General features: G+C 32.2%; 6 protein-coding genes across 13 annotated transcripts; 3 read left to right on the top strand and 3 right to left on the bottom strand.

The window, feature by feature from the left end:
* Window positions 1-1,546: 1,546 nt before the first annotated feature.
* LOC103483071 (endoglucanase-like) lies at window positions 1,547-5,311 on the top strand. Its single transcript, XM_008439502.3, has 8 exons — window positions 1,547-1,902; window positions 2,392-2,604; window positions 3,266-3,466; window positions 3,586-3,663; window positions 3,764-3,916; window positions 4,001-4,109; window positions 4,287-4,453; window positions 4,831-5,311. The coding sequence occupies exons 1-8, from the start codon at window positions 1,678-1,680 to the stop codon at window positions 5,149-5,151; spliced, it is 1,467 nt and encodes a 488-aa protein (XP_008437724.1). The 5' UTR covers window positions 1,547-1,677; the 3' UTR covers window positions 5,152-5,311.
* Window positions 5,312-5,672: 361 nt separating this feature from the next.
* On the bottom strand, window positions 5,673-10,080 carry LOC103482790 (G-patch domain-containing protein 1). 2 transcript variants are annotated; one of them, XM_008439121.3, is made up of 11 exons: window positions 9,875-10,080; window positions 9,692-9,776; window positions 9,020-9,096; window positions 8,901-8,925; window positions 8,735-8,825; window positions 8,565-8,631; window positions 8,136-8,229; window positions 7,085-7,263; window positions 6,647-6,883; window positions 6,449-6,565; window positions 5,673-6,007 (listed from the first exon to the last, which is right to left on the bottom strand). In XM_008439121.3, the coding sequence occupies exons 1-11, from the start codon at window positions 9,950-9,952 to the stop codon at window positions 5,942-5,944; spliced, it is 1,116 nt and encodes a 371-aa protein (XP_008437343.1). In that variant the 5' UTR covers window positions 9,953-10,080; the 3' UTR covers window positions 5,673-5,941. The 2 variants fall into 2 exon arrangements, with proteins under 2 accessions (XP_008437343.1, XP_008437345.1); XM_008439123.3 differs by having other exon boundaries at window positions 8,735-8,819.
* A 386-nt stretch (window positions 10,081-10,466) lies between these two features.
* Window positions 10,467-14,367, top strand: LOC103482788 (meiotic recombination protein SPO11-2). Of its 6 annotated transcripts, none has more exons than XM_051089895.1 (13): window positions 10,467-10,881; window positions 11,389-11,447; window positions 11,619-11,743; window positions 11,826-11,909; window positions 12,004-12,133; window positions 12,240-12,377; window positions 12,467-12,555; window positions 12,816-12,944; window positions 13,058-13,152; window positions 13,243-13,305; window positions 13,381-13,457; window positions 13,537-13,664; window positions 13,745-14,367. In XM_051089895.1, exons 3-13 carry the CDS (start codon window positions 11,657-11,659, stop codon window positions 13,877-13,879), a joined length of 1,155 nt encoding a protein of 384 aa, XP_050945852.1. In that variant the 5' UTR covers window positions 10,467-10,881; window positions 11,389-11,447; window positions 11,619-11,656; the 3' UTR covers window positions 13,880-14,367. The 6 variants fall into 6 exon arrangements, with proteins under 6 accessions (XP_050945852.1, XP_050945851.1, XP_008437338.1 ...); XM_051089894.1 differs by having other exon boundaries at window positions 11,616-11,743; XM_008439116.3 differs by having other exon boundaries at window positions 11,386-11,447.
* A 907-nt stretch (window positions 14,368-15,274) lies between these two features.
* On the top strand, window positions 15,275-17,925 carry LOC103482787 (DET1- and DDB1-associated protein 1). 2 transcript variants are annotated; one of them, XM_008439113.3, is made up of 4 exons: window positions 15,275-15,548; window positions 17,121-17,181; window positions 17,360-17,421; window positions 17,540-17,925. In XM_008439113.3, exons 1-4 carry the CDS (start codon window positions 15,465-15,467, stop codon window positions 17,627-17,629), a joined length of 297 nt encoding a protein of 98 aa, XP_008437335.1. In that variant the 5' UTR covers window positions 15,275-15,464; the 3' UTR covers window positions 17,630-17,925. The 2 variants fall into 2 exon arrangements, with proteins under 2 accessions (XP_008437335.1, XP_008437336.1); XM_008439114.3 differs by having other exon boundaries at window positions 15,324-15,548; window positions 17,124-17,181.
* Window positions 17,926-19,048: 1,123 nt separating this feature from the next.
* LOC103482786 (heavy metal-associated isoprenylated plant protein 39-like) lies at window positions 19,049-20,246 on the bottom strand. Its single transcript, XM_008439112.2, has 3 exons — window positions 19,830-20,246; window positions 19,649-19,724; window positions 19,049-19,540 (listed from the first exon to the last, which is right to left on the bottom strand). Exons 1-3 carry the CDS (start codon window positions 19,833-19,835, stop codon window positions 19,278-19,280), a joined length of 345 nt encoding a protein of 114 aa, XP_008437334.1. The 5' UTR covers window positions 19,836-20,246; the 3' UTR covers window positions 19,049-19,277.
* Window positions 20,247-21,980: 1,734 nt separating this feature from the next.
* On the bottom strand, window positions 21,981-23,084 carry LOC103482785 (heavy metal-associated isoprenylated plant protein 39-like). Its single transcript, XM_008439111.3, has 3 exons — window positions 22,878-23,084; window positions 22,703-22,778; window positions 21,981-22,585 (listed from the first exon to the last, which is right to left on the bottom strand). The coding sequence occupies exons 1-3, from the start codon at window positions 22,881-22,883 to the stop codon at window positions 22,278-22,280; spliced, it is 390 nt and encodes a 129-aa protein (XP_008437333.1). The 5' UTR covers window positions 22,884-23,084; the 3' UTR covers window positions 21,981-22,277.
* Between the last annotated feature and the right edge of the window lie 1,194 nt (window positions 23,085-24,278).

Below are 24,278 nucleotides of genomic sequence, written 5' to 3'. Positions count from 1 at the left end.
TTTTAAAAAAAGTAAATATGTATTAAAGTAATTGCACAATTATTAAAAAAGGATGGTTTTTTTTTTAAATACAAAAAATTGACAAACTATTTACATCGAACAAAACCACTAAAATATAAAATTCATCATTGATTTTCCTATAAAGTGTAAACATTTTGTCAAATGAGTAAATATTTTGTTAAATATCCTATTTTTTACAAGTACTAAAGGTATTTTTATTTATTTAACTTCCCATTCCTTTTTAATAAATTCCAATTCCTTTTTTAATAATTAACTTTTAAAAATATAATATATATATATACACACAATATGTTGAATGAGTTGAGCGTGTTAATGTTAAGTTTTTTTTTTTGACAATATGTAAAGCAGGACAATCTAAACTTTGTGATTACTTTGAAATTGATAATATAAACACTATGTTAATTTTGCTACACAAATTTTTATACATACGTGTTGAACACATTAATATAATCACATATCTTAGATAGAACTACGTCAATACATAATTACACAATTAACTGTAAAATAACAATAAAAGTCAGATGATTATGTTTGTTGAAGTTAAGGAAATATTTTGAAAGTTTAACAGTAAGATTTCTTTTTAGTGTATATGGTTTACCTTCTACTCATTATCGTCATAATAATGCTTTCCCAACATACCCATTTTGGCATTATATGATCATTTTATTTTCGTCTTATCTCTTTCTTGTTCTTTTAATAAACTTAGATATATTTCCAATAGGTTTGTAGAGTTTTCGTTTGTATTTAGACAATGTATTGGAAATTAAATTTGTTAACATAGACCAACACAATCAATTTTTGAAGAGTTTTAGAAGCGAAACAAACGTTTGAATAATAGAAGGTCGGATCAAAATTGGATGGTTCGTTTCCAAAGACACATATGGATCAACATAGTAAAAAATTATCAGATAATAAAGTGGAAGTCTTCTTCCACTCACAGACAAACAGTGATTCTAATCCCAGAGATAGATTGAAGAATAGGAAAATAGAAACAAAACAAAAATGTGTTTTCTTTAAAGACATTGACTAATTAAGTTTAAAGTTTATTAAAAGAAATGTAATTTGAAGCTTGAAGACTGAAATAAAACATGTTTGAAAGTGTATATATGGACCAAATAAATAATATATACGTTACATACGATATTATTTTCATCCATCAACTTATGTTTTCGAAGTCAATCGGTGATTTGGTTTGCTTTGTAGTAAATTAGGTCTCATATATAAACATAGAAGTGAAAAGATTAAAGTGTTCGATGATATAATATTAAGTTTACCTTCACCTATTATATATTTGAGCTCTAGGTTATAGTAAAAAATAGTAGAAAAGTAGTAGAAAAATTGGCATAGAGTTGACATGATATGATGGATTAACATGGATGAGAAGACAATAAGATTACTACAATTAGAAAATTAGGTTTTTGTATATAGAAAATGGAAATGTATCTAAATGACGTTAAGGAAATGGCTTTGAAATTATGTATATACTCTCAAAATTCAAACATATCTTCATCATTCCCATCTAATCCCATGCCCTTCCCCTACACTTTCTTCACTATTCTCTATCCGATCTCAACCTTCTATAAATACTCTTCTTCCTTCTTTTATCTCTCTCAACTTCCTTCCTCCATTGACACTAATTATTATCTCTAAAACCCAATGGATCAGTCAGGTCGGTTAGTAATTTGGTGTACTTGGATCCTCTGTAATGTCGTCTTTACCACCTCTGATTGGGCTGCAGATCTCGATCGAACCTTCAACTATAGTGATGCCCTTGGCAAAGCTGTGTTGTTCTTTGAGGGACAACGGTCAGGGAAATTGCCTAAGACGCAACGAGTCAAGTGGCGGGGTGATTCTGCACTCTCTGATGGGAGCTATGAAAATGTATGAGAAAAACAAGTAATTTTTTTTTGTGGTGGTTTGTTTAATTATTAAGAGTATAAACAAATTATTTAACTTTTAAAAGTCAATGTTCTTTAATAAGAGCGTCATGGTAGAAAACTTGTGTTGAACTTTGCAAGACAATTGCATGGTGCATATTCTACGTTTAGGAATGTTAACAATTGGATTATATTGTACAAAGCTATGTTGTTTAATTATATGTTACGTTTTAGGAGATTATATTATTCTCGACCTTCACAAACAAAGTTAGCTTCTTAAGATCAAACATACCTAATTAAGTCGTCACTTAAACTGATCTAACCCCAAATATGGTGTCATGATCATGTGTCATTTCTTTTGATCCAAAACATTAATAAGTAACTAACAACATGTATAAATAAAAATGAGACAAAGCCATAGCTCATTAGTTTAAGATGAGAGATGGTAAAAGATGGCTTCTATTAAAATGTTTTGGAGTGTGGTCTTTGGCAGGTGAATCTGGTGGGAGGCTACTACGACGCTGGCGACAATGTGAAGTTCGGGTGGCCCATGGCGTTTACGGTGACATTGTTGAGTTGGACCACCGTGGAATATGAAAAAGAGATAAAATCTGTGATGCAGTTGGAACACCTCCGGAGCTCGGTCCGGTGGGGCGCCGACTTCATTTTACGAGCTCATGTTTCACCTACAACACTCTATACTCAGGTTTGCATCATATCATTGTTTCCTAATTTTAGTGCTCTATGTATATACACACACTTCAAATTTCTACTTGAAAGAAGAAAGGAAAAAGAAAAACAATTTTTTTAAAAAATAAATAATTTTGGTGAAGACACCTTGATCATAATCTTGTATACAATTTTTGTTTAGTAATACAACAAGGTTTAGAATTTTGAACATTTTGATTGGTTATATATATTCTAGTTGAGCTAAATTCATTTTGACAATCTTCATGTAATTAACGTCATAAAATATAACATGTCACTACATACAAGAATTAGGGTCTATCGAAGTAATTAACATCTTTACTTTAACACAATCTCTTACTTTTTAATTTAATCTTCTATGAAATTCGAAATATCCAATCATTTATTTTTTTAAAAAAAATTCAAAGATAATTTCTTAGCCTTAATTACATAACATAAAGTAGGTTTGTTTTCTTTTAATTTTTGAATTATGTAACATATGAATTTCTATCGAATTTAAAAAAAAAAAAAACTATATTTTTTTTTTTTAGTTTACATACACAACTTGTAGGAAAAATATAAAAATTTATAGATGAAATATTGTTTATAACTAAATTTTCAAAAACAAGAAACAAAATAACTTTTAAATGGAGCGTAAAATATTGCATGAAAACACACAGGTTGGAGATGCAAACGGCGATCATCAATGTTGGGAGCGGCCGGAGGACATGGACACCCCTCGAACGTTGTACAAGATAACGCCTGATTCACCCGGCACCGAAGCTGCCGCCGAGGCTGCAGCCGCACTCGCTGCTGCTTCCATCGTGTTCAACCATGTCAATACCAATTACTCAAGAAAGCTTCTTCAACACTCAAAATCTGTGAGAATTTTAATTCATAATCAATTAGGGTTACTTCATTAACGGCCACCCTAGCTAGTTATACTTTTAACTATTGTGTGTATATTAAAACGTTTTGTCGTTCTTTTGGCATTGGATAGCTCTTTGAGTTTGCCGACAAGTTTAGAGGATCTTACTCTGCTTCTTGTCCATTCTATTGTTCTTATTCTGGATATCAGGTAATTTATCAACTTCGCAGCATTATCACTAACCCCATCATTTGTAGATATGGGATCTGAGTTTAAAGTTGATTATTGATTGTTTTTTAATTTTTGGTAGGATGAGTTGTTGTGGGCAGCTGCTTGGTTATATAAAGCAAGTAGAAATATGAAATATTTGGGGTATGTTTTAAGCAATCAATGGTGGAGTCAACCCACATCTGAGTTTAGTTGGGACAACAAATTTGTTGGAGCTCAAACACTGTTAACAAAGGTTATTTTTAAGAACTATTTTTGTTTTTAAAACTATAGTTTAATTTCTCTTTTAATTCTAAAAGCTTTGAACGAAACTCTACAGGAATTCTATAAAGGAAAGAAAAATTTGAGCAAGTTTAAGAACGATGTAGAATCGTTCATTTGCAAGGTTATGCCTGATGGTGGCTCTTCTGAGATTCTGAGGACAAATGGTATGAATTACGTTACAACATGACATGACTGTGAATGAATTTAAATTGTTTAAAATAATTTATTTTTTCATTTTCAAAAATCTATCTAAACTGATATGCTTTTATAACATGTTTGGAAGTGATTTTAAAATAGTTAAAATGACAATCTCTATTGGAACACATGTTTCACTTTTGTAGGTGGACTTCTTTTCCTAAGAGATAGTAGTAATTTGCAATATGCATCGAGCTCTTCCATGGTGCTTTTCATGTATTCTAAACTCTTAAAACAAGCTGATATCCATGGAATTCATTGTGGATCCAAATATTTCTCTTCTTCTCGAATCAAAACCTTTGCTAAATCACAGGTAAGTTATATGAAGATTCTCGTTTGATTATTTTTCAATAATCGCTAAAAAAAATATGACTATAATGTGTGTAAAAACCTAGTTTAATTTATAACTATTTAACGAAACTATATGAAAATAGTGATTTTAACCAATATATATATATATATATATATATATATATATATATATATATATATATATATATATATATCACTATAAAAAAAAAAAACAATCGAGCATAATAAAGTACTATACTTTAATAATCTAAAGATACTAAAATTACTCTAAGATTTTATGAAATAAAGTTCACGAAGTGAAATCAAATGTCTAACTTGAAATTATAAAGTTTTAATGCGTCATAGTATTATTACTATCTAATTATTTCTTGTATATAGGTGGATTATATATTAGGGAAAAATCCGTTGAAGATGTCATACATGGTAGGATTTGGCAACAAATATCCGTTACAGTTACATCATAGAGCCTCATCCATCCCTTCAATAAAAGCACACTCAACAAAGGTTGGTTGTGACGATGGTCGCTCGAGCTATTTTTATTCGAAAGATCCGAATCCCAACATACATATTGGTTCAATAGTAGGAGGTCCTGATTTAAACGATCAATTCAGTGATTTGAGATCAGACTACTCTCATTCCGAGCCTACTACTTATATGAATGCTGCTTTTGTTGGTTCGGTAGCTGCATTAGTTGCATAAGGTGGAAACAATTACTAACATATATTACACATCATGTTTTAAGATTAGTAAGTCTTGCCTTTTGTAACATATATTTGAATAATTGTATTTGATTGTGTGTAGGGCACAAAGACCTCAAAATCTATTGTGGCCATATTGTTATGTTATATATTTGTGATCACGTGTTAATGAATTAAAAGATTTGTGTGTTATAGCTCCAAAATTTAAGAAAAAAATTATTGTCAAATTTAAATTATGAAAAATGATATAGGAATTGATTAGTTTGCAAGCAAATTAAAAATTATACTAAGAAAATAATGTTTCCCTGAGAAGCCTTATTTTTATTTTCCATATTTGAAGGACACATTATCACACGATTTTATACACGATTTTATTGATGAAAAATAGTAACTAATACAATTGTGATGTAAATGACGATGAAATATTTACAAAATATAGTAAAATTTCAAATTCTATCGATGATGGTCACTGATTTTATAAACTGTTCTTATATCGAATTTAACCTTTTCAACCTCTCAAGATGGGCAGAAAAAAAAATTCATATATGAATTAGAATCCAAGACCATAATTCAAAGAACATTACTAATACAAATAATCAAAGCTCTTTCTAACATAGCCTCTGCCTACTTTATAATCAGACGTAAGACGAGGCAGAAGAAATGAATAGTTGATGGGACAAAATTCGGTTTAGAAGAAAATACCACAAGAGAGCTTCATATATATGTTTGTCCTCTAATCTCTCTGCAATATACAGATCGCCATAGGTATTTCAGACTACACTACAAAATTGTCAACCACTCTTTGACCGCAGACTCACTCTTTTACCCTCTACCAAAAACTTCCCACTGCTCTCAAGCTGCAACCACAAACATGAAAAAGAAAATCAGTTTCCATGAACAATCACAGGAGAACTACCTATTTGATCCACCAGCTACATCTGGAAGGTTTCAGAATGTTACAATTTCACCTACGAGTTTAATTACCATGAGGTCTCTCCCTTAAGTGATAAATGGTTAGTTTTACCATTTGAGGGTTGAGATTAACTTCCACTTGTTCAAAACTTCCTGAGTTTTTGGTTAATACTCACACATTTGGTTTTTAGCCTTTACTATTCAAGGATTTGTGTAAACCTTGAAACTTAGGAATCAATTGTGTGATATTTTGGAACTTAAAAGATTAAATGGAAAACTGAACTTGAGTGAATGTATAATATTTTGAAACTTGGGGATGAAGAGATAATTATTCCCCCAAAAGTCAAGTATTGTCAAAATGCTTAGAAAAGGCACAAAAACCATACCTTCTGTTTCAAATAAGCAAGTGCATCTTTCTTAGATGAATAGTTGGCAAAAACTGAAGTGGTGCGTTCATCAATCAAAGCTTTCAGCTGTTTCAGCTTCAAAGATTCCCCAGTTACCTACACAATAACAAGATCACTCATGCCTTTAGAGAAACATATAAACAAGAAAAGAATCTCTTCCAACAATTAGTAACATACTTGGCCAAGAATTGTTTTACACAATTTTCTCAACTTCACTTTCTGCTGCCCATTGGGTTTTACTGTTCCTGTGCTGAAGGAGTCATCGTACTTCCGTTTCAAGGGAGGTGCAGCATCGCTGGTTTCTTCATCATCACTGTCATCAAAGGAAGTCTTTTTCCCTTCAAAGTAGCAGCCCGCTACTTTCTTTGGTCTACTCTTAATACCCAGTCCTTGCTTTCCAGTTGTAGATTTATCCTACAAAAGTTCCAAAATAGACAAGTTATTAGGTACCATCTATGAAAGAAATGCATAATCCATGATCAGAAGACAAAATTAACCATTGAACTCCAAAATTAACCATTGGATTTAGTCTCTGAAATATTACATCCAACTATAGTGTAATCATATGAATAATGATACCAAAAGTTCATTAAATAAAATTTGAAGACAACATACTTGGACAAGCTTGTAGAGATTCTCTTGATCATCTTCATGAAAGGCAATTCTCTCATGCACATTCTCCTTGCTTTTGGTTTGAAGGCCTTTTCTTCGTTTGGATTCAGCACCCAAATATCCTCCGGAAATAAATCCATACTTGTAGCCCCACCAATCAGAAGAAACACTAGCTTTGTTTTCTGTAAGATGCAGCAAGTCCTTTCAGAATATGATTTAACTTTCTTCAAGATAGGAAACAAACCAAAAATATTAGTTTTATACCAATTGCATCTAATATCTCCAAAACTAGCCCAGGACTAATTGCCTTAGAAATTAGTTTACAATTCAACGTGAGCATTTAAAGAAATTTAATGGGGTTTTCCTACTGTCGTACTCTGTGGCCACTTTTGCAAAGAGAAAAATGAGGGAAAAAAAAGATAGAAAGGTAAATAACTATATAACCCACAAATCAAGACTTCACAAACTTTCGCAGGTAAGATTAGAATTGAATACACAAATGTCAGGCCTATAAAGTATTAACAGGAAACTTTTAGAATAGAAATTGCACTTGTGGTAGGTCACTACACAGTTCCAAGTCCTAAAAATAGAACAAATAGTTCTGAAAATAACATACAACTAAAATTTAACAAAGGTGTAGCACTCGACACAGAACAGTAAACCATAATTTAGAAGTACATTAACAGTAACTGATAAATGGTAACCAAGAAAACAACCTCAATTACTAATTTACTCTCTTTATTAGGTAGCTTAAACTTCAAAAATACAAAATTGAGATTGCAACTACAGAAGGAAAAGAAAAAGAGTTAGTTCAATCCACCACTCTTCCACACCCTCCAAAAATGAAAATACAATATTATTTATCTTTTTTTAGTTCAACACATGGGGTAGGGGGAAACCATTACGGTACAAACCAAGATAGATATAATAATATTATGTTTAGCATTGGTGAACACATAAATACTTATTTCGAAAGAAGATACAAGTTTTAAGTAAATAAAATACAATTAGAAGACCAGGCCAAAATAGCATCACTTTCGAAAATTTAAAGTACCTTCAGTGAGAAGGTCAATTTCAGATTCCTCCGATGACTCCGGTTCCGTTTCTGCATTAGAACATGTTTGTGGTAACTCCTCCACCTTTTTTACCTGCATTGCAGATTTATTTTCAGATTTGTCCCACTACATTTGGACATTCATATAGAGAGAAGCTACAAATAATTTGACTGGCCTTCCACTATATCGATAAAGCTAGAAGAAATAATTATCTATGAATTAGTAAGCACCAACAGCAGAAAAGCTGCAATCCAAAAAGAGGTCTGGTAAAACTAAAAAGGACGATGAGGAAGAACAAAAGGGAAAATTCACCATTTCTATTTCAATGAACCAAAAAAAAAAAAAAAAAAAAAAAAGAAAGAAATACAAAAAAAACAAATGGGGAAAAAGATAATATGACGATTTTAGAGTTGAATTTCAACACTTACAAGGATCCCTTCAAGATCCTTAGAAGAGTATGCATTGACAAGCTTTCCCCTCTCTCTTCTCTTGTATCTGGCAAAAAAGAACATGCATCTCACATATCTAAATGGTCACAGGGAGGGAAAAAAAATCATGTTTTACAACCCATAGGTTAGCCAAATACAATGGGACCAACCTTCCTTGAGGTCGTGTTGCCTTAGTAGCCAGATCCCGATCATCAGTTGCATCATCCACAGTTTCCTTTGAAGTGTCATCTTTCTCTGCAGCTGAAAATCATCAACCCATAAACATCAGAAAATCCAAACTCTTGAAATACTGAAGCTATTTCCCAAAGTGATTACCTTCCTCACTGTTTTTTACTGCTTGCTGCAACAAAAAAGAAAAACTTTAAGCGACGCTCAAAACATACTCAAAACTAAAACAAAATAGGTTGAATTATAGAATGGAGAGAGGGAAATACCACTTTCAGTCTCTTCAAGATGTCGTCAAATTGTGTGGTATCAAAAGCCCAATTGTTCTGCTTCTCAGTGCCAATTCCTAATGGAAAATAACAAGTCAAAAAAATCTAAAACAAATTCATAAAACATCTGTGCCTGGGCCCAAGGCCTATGAAGACATCTACAGTTTTCCGTATGAAGCTCACCCAAACGGTAGGTGAGTAGCTCGACTCAGATGCAAACAACACTAGTACCTTGGATGGTTTAGACTTGACTTCTAGAGTTAGTTTTGACAAGAAAAATATAATCTGATCGTTGATGATTTAAAAGCAGGCTTTCAAAGCTTGATCATGTAATGTGAAGCCATTAGAGTCATTCCACAACCCTTTTCTTTTCAACTCTCCACCATTTCCAAATAACAAACTTGTCACCCAAAATCAAAAAACTATTTCAGTTCAAAATTATTTCTTGAAGACAAAAAAGTTAAAAAAAAAAAACAAGATTATAGTTAAACCAATTTAGCCGATTGATTGTCCACTAACATTGCACTAAATCCGAAAATCTAACAGAAATCAAAGTTCCTAACCCCAAAATTAGACATACAAATGTACAAAATCTACAATTTGATCGAGTAGAACAATAAAAAACTTGAATTAACGAAAAAAAAAAAAAGAAATAAAGAAGAGGGAACAAACCGGCAGTATCTTGTTTATTCTTAACTCTAACATGGCCTTTGATCCCTTGCTTGTCCTTGCCAAGTCCTTCTCCTTCTTCCCATCCCTAAAAACACATAAATTCAAAACACAGTTAATTCAACGTTGTAGAATGAAGAAAAATCCACGTTTTAAAGATTAGTGGAAAGAGAAGGAAGAAGTAACCATCTGCTTCATGAGGCGAAAAGCTGCGGATTGTCTAGCGACGCCGACGTAACAGAGCGGAGCTTCGGGAGCAGCCATAGCTTGTGGTTGGTCGTCTAGGAAGAAGATCCACGGCCGACTCTGTGTTTGTCTCCTGAGGTTGTGGAAGTGGAAGAGAAGAAGTTTGATCGATAAGCGCTCCCAAACCTAAAACAGGAGCGAAAATTTTACTACCCCGTTTTTTCTCATTTATATTTTCCACCCTTTTTTTAATATTATTATTATTTTTTTTTTCTTTTAAAGATCAATACATTAAGGTCTATTTAGTCATTTAACTGCCACGTTATTTCGTCGTTTGTTATCCGACGGTTTTAGTAATCTCATTAACTATCTAAAATCATTTTCCAAATTTCGAAGAAAAGTGTTTATTTTGAAATTCCAACTAAAATTATTTGATCAAAAGTAACTTCGAAGGAGATGAGATAACAAATTTTCATCTAGTCCGAAACATTTTTTCAGCCTTGTCCGTATTTTTATAATTCATCGATAAATTAGGAATCACGATCCCAATAAACATATGAGATATTCATATAAGTTATATTACAAAAATTGTAATTGCGTTAACGTTTACTTACCGGTAGAAATGGTGATCTCTAACGTGACGAAGGGTAAGCGCGGGATGCAACGGAATCGAAGGTCATCCGTAAGAAACCCGAGGTATAAATTAAAGGGGAGAGCCTCGCCTAGCCCAATGCTTTTTGCAACACTGTCCCATTTTTGGTTTGGAGGGAGTTGTGGACTTGATCATGAAATTGTATCATCAACGTACTCGCAAAAGAAAATGATCTTTACAATGGAACAATCTATAGGCGCTTTGATTTCTTCTTCTTCTTCTTCTTCTTCTTCTTTCTCTCTCTAGATTTCGAACAACCAACATATAATCAGCGGCATTTTCATTGGGTTTATGCACGGTGACCTGCCGTCACAACTTCAGCCAACTCCGCCTCTCCAGTCCTTCAACTCCTTCTGTAAGTGATCTGCTTTCTGTTGTTGTGTTGTCTTATGTGGAGTTAGGATTCTTGGAATTTTGGCATGTACATTCTTAATTTACCGGCGTTTGTAGAATACAATTGAGTTTCGCAATTTTGGAAATTCTTGTTGCATCCATTTTGGATATAAGACATGTAGCAAATAGTTTTTACATCGAAGCAAGATCATATCAAATTCTCCTCGTTATTGTGTGTACAAACTTGTGCTTATTTTGGATATATTACCCATCTTTAAATTGGTCTCATATCCGACACTTTCTGATGGGTGGCCATCCCTTGATAATTTTCCATGGATTTAGTGAACATGTTAATGGAAGGCTTTCGTTAAAAGTGTAACTGCGGTATAATGCAGCATATTTTTACTAGTGCAGTTGCTAGGTGCAAGAAGTAAAGTAGAACAAGCAAATGAGTTAACTATTTGTCAATGTAATGAACAAGTTCATGACGGAATTACTCTGCTAAGTTGGTTTTATTTTCATATAGGAGATGACTTCCTGCAATACATCATCTAACCCACAGTAGAACCCTTTCCCCAGCAGATTAGGGTAAGCATGTAAAGCAGTTTCTTCATTAGTCTACTGATAAATAAACTTGTTGTTTAAAGTATTTTTTTAGAAGAAAAAAGGTTTTGCTTAAATTAGACAGGTAATATATCCAAAGCGTTTTTTATACTAACATCCAACGTCCTCTTTTAATTTTGTTATTTGTTTAAGAAGCCACAAAAAGAATACAAGAGCAACGAAATTCAAGTTGAATGGAGCCGGCAGGTTTATTCGAATCCTCCATGAGATTTTTCTCTGATCAAGAACTCTGCTATGCTGATATCCTCACTCCTCAAGAGGTATGATGATATTCACTTCATCATACTTATCTTTAATCTTCAATTAGTGTTCCATTATATCTCAAGCATTGATTTTGAATAGGTCGTGGCTAGAATTCAAATAGCCGTCCTCAATTTTCTCAGAATTCTCAACTCCTCCTCTCCAGCCATCTCAAATCTTCCTTTGGTATGCTTCCTTAACTAAGAAATGAACATATATGATAGATGAACTTCAAATTTGGATACAGTTAGACGGTATTAGTGTGTTAATGATTGGACAGATTGATCGAAGATCGAGCAATAGCCGAGTGAGTCAAGGAATTTTGACAGATGATTCGTGGATATTCCTTTCGCATTCCTTTTGTACAAGGTCTTTGATGAGACCCAATGCTTCTAAGGCTTTTGTCAGAGGTATTGTAAATGGAGTCTAATCTTCTGACGGTCAGGTTTTTCGAATGATCACTTTGTTAGCCTCTGTTTTTGTCTACTTTTGAACTTCCCTTATTTTGTGATGTAGTTTGGAAGCTGATGGAGATGTGCTCTCAGATTTTGATTCAGGATAAGCGAGTGACACAGAGGGAGCTTTTCTACAAGCTGCTCTGTGATTCACCGGCTTATTTTTCAACTCAGTTGCATGTCAATAGGACAATTCAAGGTGATTTTGTTCAACGAAAACCAGTTTACTAGTTAAGAACCTAAAACTATATTAAGCATAATGATCAAAGTGGAGTAGTTTCATTGCAGATGTTGTAGCCTTACTTCAATGTAGCCGTTACAGCCTTGGAATTATGGCATCTAGTAGGGGACTTGTCGCGGGCCGTCTACTGTTGCAGGCACATTGCGCTGCTTTTCTTATCGGTTTGGTTATTTACGTTGCACATCACATATATACGCATGAAGTGATAACCGGCTTGTATTGACCCCTATTATTCTACTTTTGCATCACAACTACGTTGTGAATCCTTGAAATCAGGGTATTGATTTGATTATACATTGTTTTTTTGTTTCTGGCCAACATGCACTTTTAAGGTATCTTCTACTAAACCAAATTCTTGGACGTTATGGCCTTCCTGAACAATTTTGATTCCTATAGGAGCCTGAGCAAGAAGTTGTGGACTGCACTGCCTGTGGGTCTTCTGGATATCCCATTTCAGGTGACTTGGACTTGCTGAAGATGTTGACTCTGAAGACCGACGCTCGTTACATAATTGTAATTGAAAAGGTAACTTTTCTTAAATTATGACCTGCTTAATTATACTTTTGTGAAAACAATATTTCAAAAAATGCAGTCTATCATAATGTGTGCAAATGCATCAAACATTATTGGTTATGCAGCATGCGATATTCCAACGATTGGCAGATGATCGCGTTTTCAATCACATTCCTAGTATTCTTATCACAGCTAAAGGATATCCAGATTTAGCCACAAGGTAAGTTTGTTCAACAGTTGTATAAATTGTCATTCCTTGTTGCCTTCTTGGAAGTCGTAACTTAAATATATGTATGAACTGCCTTCTCAGGTACTTTCTTCACAAAATAGGCAAAACCTTTCCGCATCTGCCAATGTTCGGCCTTGTTGATTGGTATGAGATCCTCCTTTACATCAACTCAACAAACTTTAGAATTTTCTTCTCACTTCCAGCTTCTGGGTTCTAAAGGAACCCTGCGGGATTGGCCATTTTATGCACCTTCAAATACGGAAGTATAGGGATGGGCTTGGAGGCATACAGATATGGTAAGTCTCATTCGTTCATTTGTTCGATCTATTTCTAATTGCAAATCATAAAAACTGAAGAATCTCTTTAAATTACCAGCTTGCAATGTTAAATGGTTGGGAGTACGAGGAGATGATTTACAACTGATACCACAAGAATCTCTGGTTCCACTCAAGCCCCGGGACCTACAAATTGCCAAAAGCTTGATGTCCTCAAAAATATTACAGGTATCGTGCATAATTTTATACCTTTGATGCTATGGCATTTTAGGCTATCAAAATGCTTAAGAATATATCAAAACCAACAGGAGAACTATCGACAAGAGCTGACTTTAATGGTTGAGAGGGGGCAAAAGGCTGAACTTGAAGCTTTGTACCACAATGGATTCGATTATTTGGAGAAGTACATAGTCAAAAAGATTATTCAATTTAGTTACATCTGACATTATTTTCAACCTAGAGAAGTAAAGACATCTGCATAGTGTGAATAAAGGGCTACTTGCTAAAAAAACCTTACCTTCTTTTTCAAGTAAGCAAGTCCATCTTTCTTAGAAGAGTACTTCACAAAAACTGTAAGTGGCTCGTTCATCAATCAAAGTTTTCAGCTGCTTCAACTTTAAAGATTCCCCAGGCTCCTTTCCCCACGTTGCCATTCTACGACGTCATCTGAGTCTCCATGACATCAAAGGAAGTCTTTTTCCCTTGAAAGCTACTCTTAATACCCAACCCTTGCTTTCTCAGTTGTAGATTTATCCTATAAAGTTCCAAAGTAGAAAAACTATTAGGTGCCATCGTCTGTGAAAGAAATGTATGACCCATGAACAGAAGATTATCGAACCATTGAACTTCAATATTATTCACTATATCTCCCAAACATTTTGTTGAACAGGTTTGAATGTTGTAAATATATTTATATTTTTCTTGCTTTTAATCTTTTGGTCATAGATTAATTGTTCTTACACTTAAAATCTAACGCACAAGTGATGTAGTTTAAAGTACAAATTGAAAGATGCATGACTGAAGGGGTTTTTAAGATATGAATGATTTATAATTCCTTTCGATGTGATCAAAGTCAAACGACTTGCTCATTTTGTGCATTTCATGTTATAATTGAAACTAGATATTACTAAGAAAAGAAAATAAATTGAAACATTTATAGTAATAAAATTTAAATTAAAACTAAAATAAAGTTGGAATAAAAAATCAATACTTTTATTTTTAAAAAAACTTTTAAATCTGAAACGTTCAAGCAAGTAACATTTTAGTCTTCAAACTTTTGTTTATAGCGATTCATTTATTGTAATTTTAATTTTAAAATAATCTAACATCTGAACTTTTATATAACAATTTACTTATTTTATCCTCAAATTTATTTATAACAATTTTATTCCTGAAGTAAAAACAAATCAAATTTTGATGCCAATTTTTATTATTTTATGATGAAGGCTTTGTATTTTATAAAAATGAGTCTCTAATTTGTTTATCAATTTATTTATAATTTAACTAAGTTGTTACAAATTGAACATTAAAAGAGACTAATTTTTTTTTTATATATGATTTTGAATTTGTTTTATACCCATTCATTTTTAGTTTAAAAGAAAGGTGTGGCTTTCTTTTTTTTTAAAAAAAAAAAATCTCTTTTACCAATAATTTTCTTTTTCCTGGTTAACAATATGTTAAATTTAAATAAAATTTTAAAGAATTTTTTTTTAAATAAGAAAACTTTTGAAAATTTTTATAAATATATGTAATAATAGAGAGTTTTATTTTGTTATATTTGAAAAGATATATATAAATTTAAAAAATAAAAGGATAAATATTTAAATTTAAAAAAGGAAAAAAGTGTAGCGAGGCAGTGAGTATAAAAGTGTTTATAAACTGCACATCCACTAGTTGTAAATCCAATGGCGATGTGATTCCTAATGATACCCTTCTAGAAAAACCACTTCTTCTTCCTTTTTTTCTTCTTCATCTTCTTCTTTTCCTCTGTAGATTTCCAACAATCGTCTTATATTCAGCAGCATTTTCATGGGGTCTATGCTCGGTGACCTGCCGTCATATGACCCTCACAACTTCAGCCAACTCCGACCTTCTGATCCTTCAACTCCTTCTGTAAGTTCTCAATAACGGCCTAATCATCATACCCTTTCTTTCTCTTCTTCTAATTCATTTCTCTATTTCTTTAAACCCTTCGCTCCTTTTCTTGATCTTGGGTGTTTCCCTCCGTTTCGCATGATTGTTTGTTTCGTTTCTATTAATGGGAAGTTGCTCGACTTGAGGTCGGGTGTGAATTGTGATGGAATTCTGATTAATTTAAACTTCTCATGATCTTCTTTGCTCTTTCGTTGTTGGGGCTCAGCTAATTTTGGTTGGGATTATTGGCATTATTGATCTGTTTTCTCTTGTTATCTTATTTGGAGTTTCCCATTGCGTGATACTTGGAAATTCTTGAATTTTGGCATGTGGGTTCTTAGTTTAGGCATGCTTGTAGATGTGGGTTACAATTAAGTTCCGCATTCGACGTGTTTGAATGTCTATGAATTTTCCAATTGTTTCTCGTAGGTAGAAGTTGAAGTTTGCTGACCCCCCACCCCACACTTCCCACCCTGTTGGAACAAATGAATCAGTTGGTGTTTTTGTTTTAATTTTCACTCTCTCTAGGTATTATAATCTTGTAAAGTCAGTCCTCTGAAAGAAATGGTTCCATTAACCCAGTCGCAAAAAATTCGCTATATTATGATACGAAGGGGACAAAATCTGAAGGAACAATAGCACTGAGTTACTGTTTTTCCGGATAAACGATTCTATTTAATTCTCATAAGTAGGCCATCTTGAAGTTTCTAAATTTTATGATTAGGATGCCTAGTGCTTTTAGCCTTTGAATGGAGCAACCTGCAACCAATTTAAGTTACCTCTTCCTTTGAATATGATACGATTCATTGGGCCAAAATGAAAAGTCCTTGCATTGCAGTGTTACGAATTTCTTCTATACTGCGAATACTTATGCTATGTTCATTCTTCTGATTTCTTGAGTGGTTTACACTTTGCTTTCAAGGGTTTAAACTTAAACGTCCCAATTAAATACTTGATGTAAAGTTTGAAGTTGTTCAAACAGTACTCCTTTGAGCCACTTTAGTATTTTGCCTTTGTCCTTCTGGCCTGAATGGAAACATTTAGATAATGCAGAAGGATTAACAACTCTAAGAAACATTAGTGAGAACTGAGAAGCTGTTGACTGAAGAGATTCTAAAAGCATCTCAACTTAAGCTACCAGATGTGGTATCCCTTTTGGATATAAAGAAAGGTGGCAAATAGTTTATAGTTTCTACATTAAAGTAAGGTCAAATCAAATTCTCCTTGTAATTGTGTGTACAAACTTGTGCATCCTTTGGAATTATCTCCCATCTTTGAATTGATCTCAAATCCGACACCTCATGGGTGGCCATCACTTGTTAATTTGCGGTGGATTGAGTGAACATGTGAACGGAAGAGCTGCTGTCTGGATCAGCTAAAAGGCTTTCACTAAAAGCTTTATCTGCACTAGAATGAAACATATTTTTTTACTACTGTATTTTCTAGCTGCAAGAAGTAAAGTAGAACAAGAAGATGAACTAACTATTTTTCAATGTAAGGAATAAGTTGATGTTGGAATTACAATCCTAAGTTGGTTTTATTTTTATGTAGAAGATGATTCCTGCGACCTATCATCCAACCCACAGTAGGACCCTTCCCCCACCAGATCAAGGTAAGCAAGAAAAGTTGTTTTTTCACTAATCACTGCTCTTCCGATAACTTTGTATCTTGATCGGCAAACAGTATTCTTTAGTCAGTAGTTTTCCACTGTTTGCTTTAGTTTCCATCTTTCTTCTGCCTTTTACTCTCAAAAGAGCTCGGTTGTTGATCGTCGCTGATTTTTACTGCAGTTATAAATACTGAGGCCAAAAATATACTTATACGACACATTTATCAGCATACAGAAGAAAAGGTTGGTAAAAGAAATCTGTTATGCTTTGATCTGAAATACAATCTATACATGTAGTAAGCTAGCTTGTGAGACCACTCACACATTCCCTGTGGACTTTCCGTGGTCTTTGTAATGGCAGTCAAGAACAAAGAGACCTGCAGCCGAGCATCCCATGCCCGAGCACGGAAGCAAGCAACCAAGAGCATCTACTACCAACACTTCAAATTGAGCTTAGGAGGACATTTCCTTCCAACAAAGTTAAAGCTATTCATGTTGTGATAGATGAGTCCTGTATAATGAGAGTGAATTGCTTGCTCACTGAAGAAGAAACGGCTCGGCCCGACATTTACATGTTGTATATAGATTTTACTTCTTGTAAGATTGCCCTAAACTCAACCACATCAAATTGTTGTGAAAATCATAAAACTCAGTTGAAGAATTGTAACTATATGCGTGTGCTTCCAAACAATATTATTGGAGGCCTCCTTCCTATAAAGCAAAAGATCCTCACCTTGTTCTTTTTCCTATTTTGAATCATTTAGTTTGTTTAAGGCTGTTTGATTCTTGTAATGTCTGTCTTAAGAGATTCTAGTTATGTTTTTTTAGTATGAGTTTAAATCTATGGAATGGAGTGGAAATCAGACAGGGAAGCTTGAGAATTGATAGAGTTGCTCCAAAATGAAAACATTCCATATTCCAACAAGTTTGTACCCTCCCCCTGGACTTTGGTTCCATTCAAACAAATTGCACAAGGATTAGGACTCTCTTGAGTCTCTTATACACTATATAGACATGATCTTTAGTACTGCAGCAGCAGCATTAAATCTCATTTTGTTGTCTAAATGTTCAACTTTAATGTTGTATTTTGGTTATTGTAATTTGAGGATGATCATTTTGGTCGTTTTAGTGAAAGTGATATGGATTTATAATAATGCTCATTTTTTAGCTTTTTAGTTACTTGATATCCTCTATTGGAGTTTCAAAATTGGTTTTTAAAAAGATTTCAAAACTTTTCTAAGATTTTAAAAACAGTTTTGTTCAAGTCACTTTTAAAAGAAATATCAGGGCTATACTTCTATGGTAAAATGTACTTGATTCAATAGTAATTGATATATACTTCTTGATTCAATAGTAATTGATATATACTTCTTAAATAGTAATTGGCTGGACTTCTTACTTTGACTTACTTCAAAGTCAACTGTTTAAATTTTTATATATCCACCTATTATACTAAACAAATAAGTCAAATCTCGATTAGAAAGAAGATAACATGGCAACCATGTGTACAATTTCACAATCATTAAAATTGATATGGACAATAAAAATTCATTTAGTCTTTTTATATATGAAGCTATAATGATATATATATTTATAGGTGAACTGATGTTCATCCTAATCCTAAACAAGTTAGGATTAAATCTGATTAATATGCTTTGTCATAAAATTTGAATTCATCTAAATACAATTTGATTTTTTGTCAACTTTGAATACACTTGAACACAATTAATCTTAATTTTTTGATCTACTTTTTTGACAAACACATTTCTATTTCTTTATATATTTATCTTTCGCTATGATCATATAGGGTAAATGACCAACCCGTCAAACTTATGAGATGATAATGAATGTATAAGTTGAACAAAGACAATAAAAAACCTACACCACTCTCGTAATATAATTTTCCTTTCAGAAAAAACATTCACTCTATAATGTGTTTATTCCAACACATAAACTGACAGATGCGATCTTTAAAAATGTTTTGAATCAAAAGCTTAATGCATACAATAGTCGAATGTACATTTAATTACCAATTGGTATTCAAGCTGAAAATGGAATGATATAATTCTAAGAAATGACATAAGAATTAGGATTCTCCTCTACACTACACACACCGCAACTACGAGCTCCATAAGGAATGTAGCCATAGCTTTTGTACAATTTAAGAATGTTTCAGTTTTTCCACTTTCACCCTTTTCCTTTGGCTTTGTCTCTTGTGTTGCATTCTTCTCTTCTTTTGCCGGGCCGACGATATCGGCGTTCGGCCAATGCTTTCGAACCTTTGCAACTACATCAACTGGATCCACATCCCCAATTACTGTTAGCTTCTTGTCCTTCATGTCCACGGCGATCGATTCAATTCCTTCAGAAAAGAACAAAAATTTTATTTAATTACTCAGTTAATTCACTCTCGATAAAGGGAAAAAAAAATGAAGGGAATTTGAAAAAGGGTTGTTGAGTAATGGATTACCTTGAAGAACAGAGACAGCTTTTAAAGCCTTTTGTTTCCCTTTATCATCATGCAAGTCCAATTTCACCACAACTTTCTGCAGAAGGAAAACAGTGGAAGTAAGTTAAGTAAGTTAAAGTAAGAAAACAGAGAGATTAAAGAAAACCCATTGAAAACAGAGGGAAAATAAACTGAAACTCACCCTCATATTGAAATTGAAAGGTTGAAGAAGAAGAAGAAGAAGAAGAAGAATGGTTTAGTCTGACGAAAGGTTGGAAGGTTTGAGGACTAAATAAGAAACGAAAATGTTTGAAGTTTGAATACTAAGAGGAAGGGAAAAGGAAAAAGAGTATTGAACTTCCTCGTAGGCTACACTTCATTGACTTGGCCAAACCAAAGTCTTAGTCTTCGCTAACACAGTCGTAGTTTGAGTGAATTGCGAACATTTTGACTGACACCAACGTTTTTAGAGACAATTGAAGGACTTATAAATAATGCAAATGATATCAAGAAGTGCATTCTTTAGTCAGTAGTTTTCCTCTGTTGCCTTTAGCTTCCATCTTTCTTCTGCTTCTTACTCACCAAAGAGCTCGGTTGTTGATCATCACTGATTCTTACTGCCCAGTTATAAACACCGAGGCCAAAAATATATACTTAATACCACACATTCATCAGCATACACAATTTATCCCATAAAGCTTATGTCAAAATTTGTACAAGAAAAATTTAGTGGACCTTCTCATATGAAACTATAATGATATATTTATAGGTGAATTAAAGCAACGAAGAGATCGTCCTAATCCTAAACAAGTTAGTATTAAATCTATAAGTCTATTCTTTTTAATTTTGAACTATTTTTCTTAATCTTTCCTTTACGTTGACCTTTTAGTTTCCAATTCATCTGGGCACAATTAATCTTAAAATTTTCAATCTATACTATTTTCACCGATACATTTCTATTTTCTTTTTTTTTTCTTTTTTTTGCTACGGGCGAATGATCAACTCGTCAAATTTACGAGATGATAATAAATTTGTAATCAACTGATGTATAATTGACTATATCCTATCTATAAATTATTAATATTTGTAAAGCATGTTCTTTTTTTCTTTTCCCACCATTTGTTCTTTTTATTTTGTTTGACACTTTTAATTACTTTCTAACCTTATTTTTGTATTTGTCTTTAAAAAGACATAACAACTAAAAATTATTTTTTAGTTTGGACTTCAAAAATTTCAGATTTTGTTATATTTATAAAAAATATTACTATACACTTAATTGTTTTGAGTTTAATTGTTATATTTATAATTAACATTTTTTAAATTAATTCATATAAAATAATTTTAATTACTATATTTATAATTATCTTCATTTTAAGTTGTTCATCTAAAATGATTTTAGGGTAATTAGAATGGATAGCAATTGTTAGAATAATTATTAACTATGTAGCAACATTTTAAAAAAATTGCAAATATAGCAAAATCTATCGGTGATAGACTTCTATCGTTGATAGACTCCTATGGTTTATCAATGATAGACCAACATTTGCTACATGGTCTATCGCTGATACATTTCTATCATTGATAGATTTTGACAAATTTTGCTATATTTGCAATTTTTTTAAAATGTTGCTATATACTTAATTATTTTGAATATAATTGCTACATTTGCAAGTATCCCATGATTTTAAATGGCAGGAAAGGTTTATCTGTCTATATTGATGTTAATTAAATAACATTTTTGACATTTTAATGTTTTTTTATTTCACTTATTCACACAGAGGTTGAATTAACAATAAATTATGGTAGTAAATTAATTCATGATTTTTAATTATCAACACTTGATCGATGAAATTTAAAATGTCTTTCAAATCTAAAGTTTTTTTAGGTAATATTCAATAATTGAATTAAAGTTTTAGAATTCAAATAATTTTGTATTTACGTTGATTTGGTATGATTTTGTTTGATGTTTAATACATGATTTCATTTGAACGCTTAATAGAAGTGGACATGCTAGATATTCTATTCCTACTATAACAGTCCAATAAACAAGTAGTATAAAAATTGAAAATGATAAATTAGAAATACTTTATCCCATTAAATATCTATAATCAACATTCATTTTCAAAAATAAACTATAGGGGTATCCACAATATTACTTGAGAATGACATCTTTATAATTGGTTTGTCTGTTAATGATTTAATCCTTTGATTTGACACATGTTTTTACTAATCACTATAGTAATTGAGTGGATGATCAAAGTTAATAGTATGATAATTAATTTAATTTAATAATATTCAAAATTTCCATCCTTATCTATGGGAATGAAAAATTGAGCCATATGGACAAATGATAGAACTAACAAACATCACAAACACATAATTTTATAAAATATGTTTTTGCATTTTTCCTTTTTTGTTGAGGACAACTCACCCTTTCAAGATTTGTCTTCTTCTAACTCTTTTTGTACTGCTCAAATAGCCTTATCACAAATTAAATCCAACTTTATACAATAATATGATCTAAGGTTTCCAAGACCTCATATATGTGTATGAACATACATATATCATGGAGTTGATCTTGAAAATGTTTGTGATTAGGATGCTTAATACATATATTATATACGAGTTGAATCAAACATATTTAATTGATCTAAGAAATGACACAAGAATTAGGATTCTCCTCTACACTATACACACGGTAATTAGGAGCTGATCCATAAGGAATATAACCATGGCTTTTGTACCATATAAGAAGATCTTCAAGTTTTTCACTTTCACTCTTTTCCTTTGGCTTTGTCTCTTTTGGTGGTGCCTTCTTCTCTTCTTTCGCCGGGCCGACGCTGACGATATCGGCGTTCCGCCAATGCTTTCGAACCTTTTCAACTACATCAACTGGATCCACATCCCCAATTACTGTTAGCTTCTTGTCCTTCATGTCCATGGCGATCGATTCAATTCCTTCAGAAAAGAATAAAAATTTTATTTTAATCAATTACTCAGTTAATTCACTCACTCTCGATAAAGGAAAAAAAAATGAAGGGAAATTTGAAAAAGGGTTGTTCAGTAATGGATTACCTTGAACAACAGAGACAGATTTTAAAGCCTTTTGTTTCCCTTTATCATCATGTAAGTCCAATTTCATCACAACTTTCTGCAGATGGCCAGAAAACAGTGGATGTAAGTTAAGTAAGAAAATAGAGAGATTAAAGAAAACCCATTAAAGAAAGAGAGAAAATAAAATGAAACTCACCATCATATTGAAATCGAAAGGTTGAAGAAGAAGAAGAAGAAGAATGGTTTAATTTGAAGAAAGGTTGGAGGTTTCGAGGATTAAATAAGAAACAAAAATGTTTGAATACTAAGAGGAAAGGAAAAGGAAAAGAGTATTGAACTTCCTTGGAGGCCACGCTTCAATGACTCGGCGAAACCAAAGTCTTCGCTTACGTATCAAAGTCGTCGTCTCACTCAGTTGTGATTCATACAATTTTTTCATTATTTTTATTTTATAACAAAGTGGAAGTTAACAAAATCAAATCTTTGTCCTCAAAGTCGATTCTACAAGTAACCTAGTTTTAAACCCTCGAACCTATTGAATTACCTAGTTTTGAACCTTCCAACCTATTGGATTATTTAGAGTTATCACGTAAGTGAATCTATACTCATTTTATACAGAAAAACTTGTAGATATAATAGCAATATTTAGTCCAATTCGACTAGTAGTAATTTAATTATTAACGATACAACCTATTTAATAAAAGTCGACCAATGTTGGAATAATTTTGCTATATCTATAATTTATTTAAATTTTTTGCTATATTTGCAATCAATGTTTAATTATTTGTTTTTTTTTTAATGTTTGAATTTGATTTCAATTGAATTCCGAGGTTTCAGAAAATAATTTTAAAAAATTGATTAGACCTTGAGAGGTACATTACTTATTTTAAAAAGTTCTCGAATATTTAATCCTTTGAATACTTTTAAATAAGAGGAGTTTTAAATAATGTAAATGATATCAAAAGAATGTATTCTTTAAAGAAAGAAAGTAGTCTAAGCAAATTATTATTTACAATTCTTAGAAAATCTACTAATGAATGATGTAATGTTGTGATAATTGTATACATAATTATCTTCTAAATAGAAAATGACAGTATACTCAAAATGCAAAAGAAAAGAAAAAGGAAGCATTCTTTTTAAAAACATTGTAACGATGAAATGACCAATCTAACCTTTCATGTTCCCTTTGTCGAGTTCTTAAATTTTTAGAAATTATTATAAATAAAAAAGTTATAAAAAAATATATACAAATGATAAATTTATCGATTTCTATATCAACTTCATCGATGGAAGTTTATTAGTGTCTAGGTAATTGATATAATATATGAAATTTTGTAAATGTTACGGTTTATTTATATAAAAGAAAATCTTTGCAATTTAAATTATATATGGAGGAGGTGTATGCTATTAAGTCATGTGGACAATTAATGGTATTATTTAAGGATGATTGATGGGTTAGTTGGGGTTCCATTCACATCTTCTTTTAGTATTGGAATCTCACCCTCAGGTATTAACAAAACTAATTAATACACACAATTGTAAAATTAGTTTAGAAATTAAACCCAACAGAATTTTGATGAATTAATAAAATAAACGA

This window comes from Cucumis melo, chromosome 9 (assembly GCF_025177605.1).
Source record: "Cucumis melo cultivar AY chromosome 9, USDA_Cmelo_AY_1.0, whole genome shotgun sequence".
NCBI classification, from domain to species: domain Eukaryota; kingdom Viridiplantae; phylum Streptophyta; class Magnoliopsida; order Cucurbitales; family Cucurbitaceae; genus Cucumis; species Cucumis melo.
The sequence above is the reverse complement of the archived record's forward strand: the minus strand, read 5'-3'. Positions and strand labels throughout refer to the sequence as shown.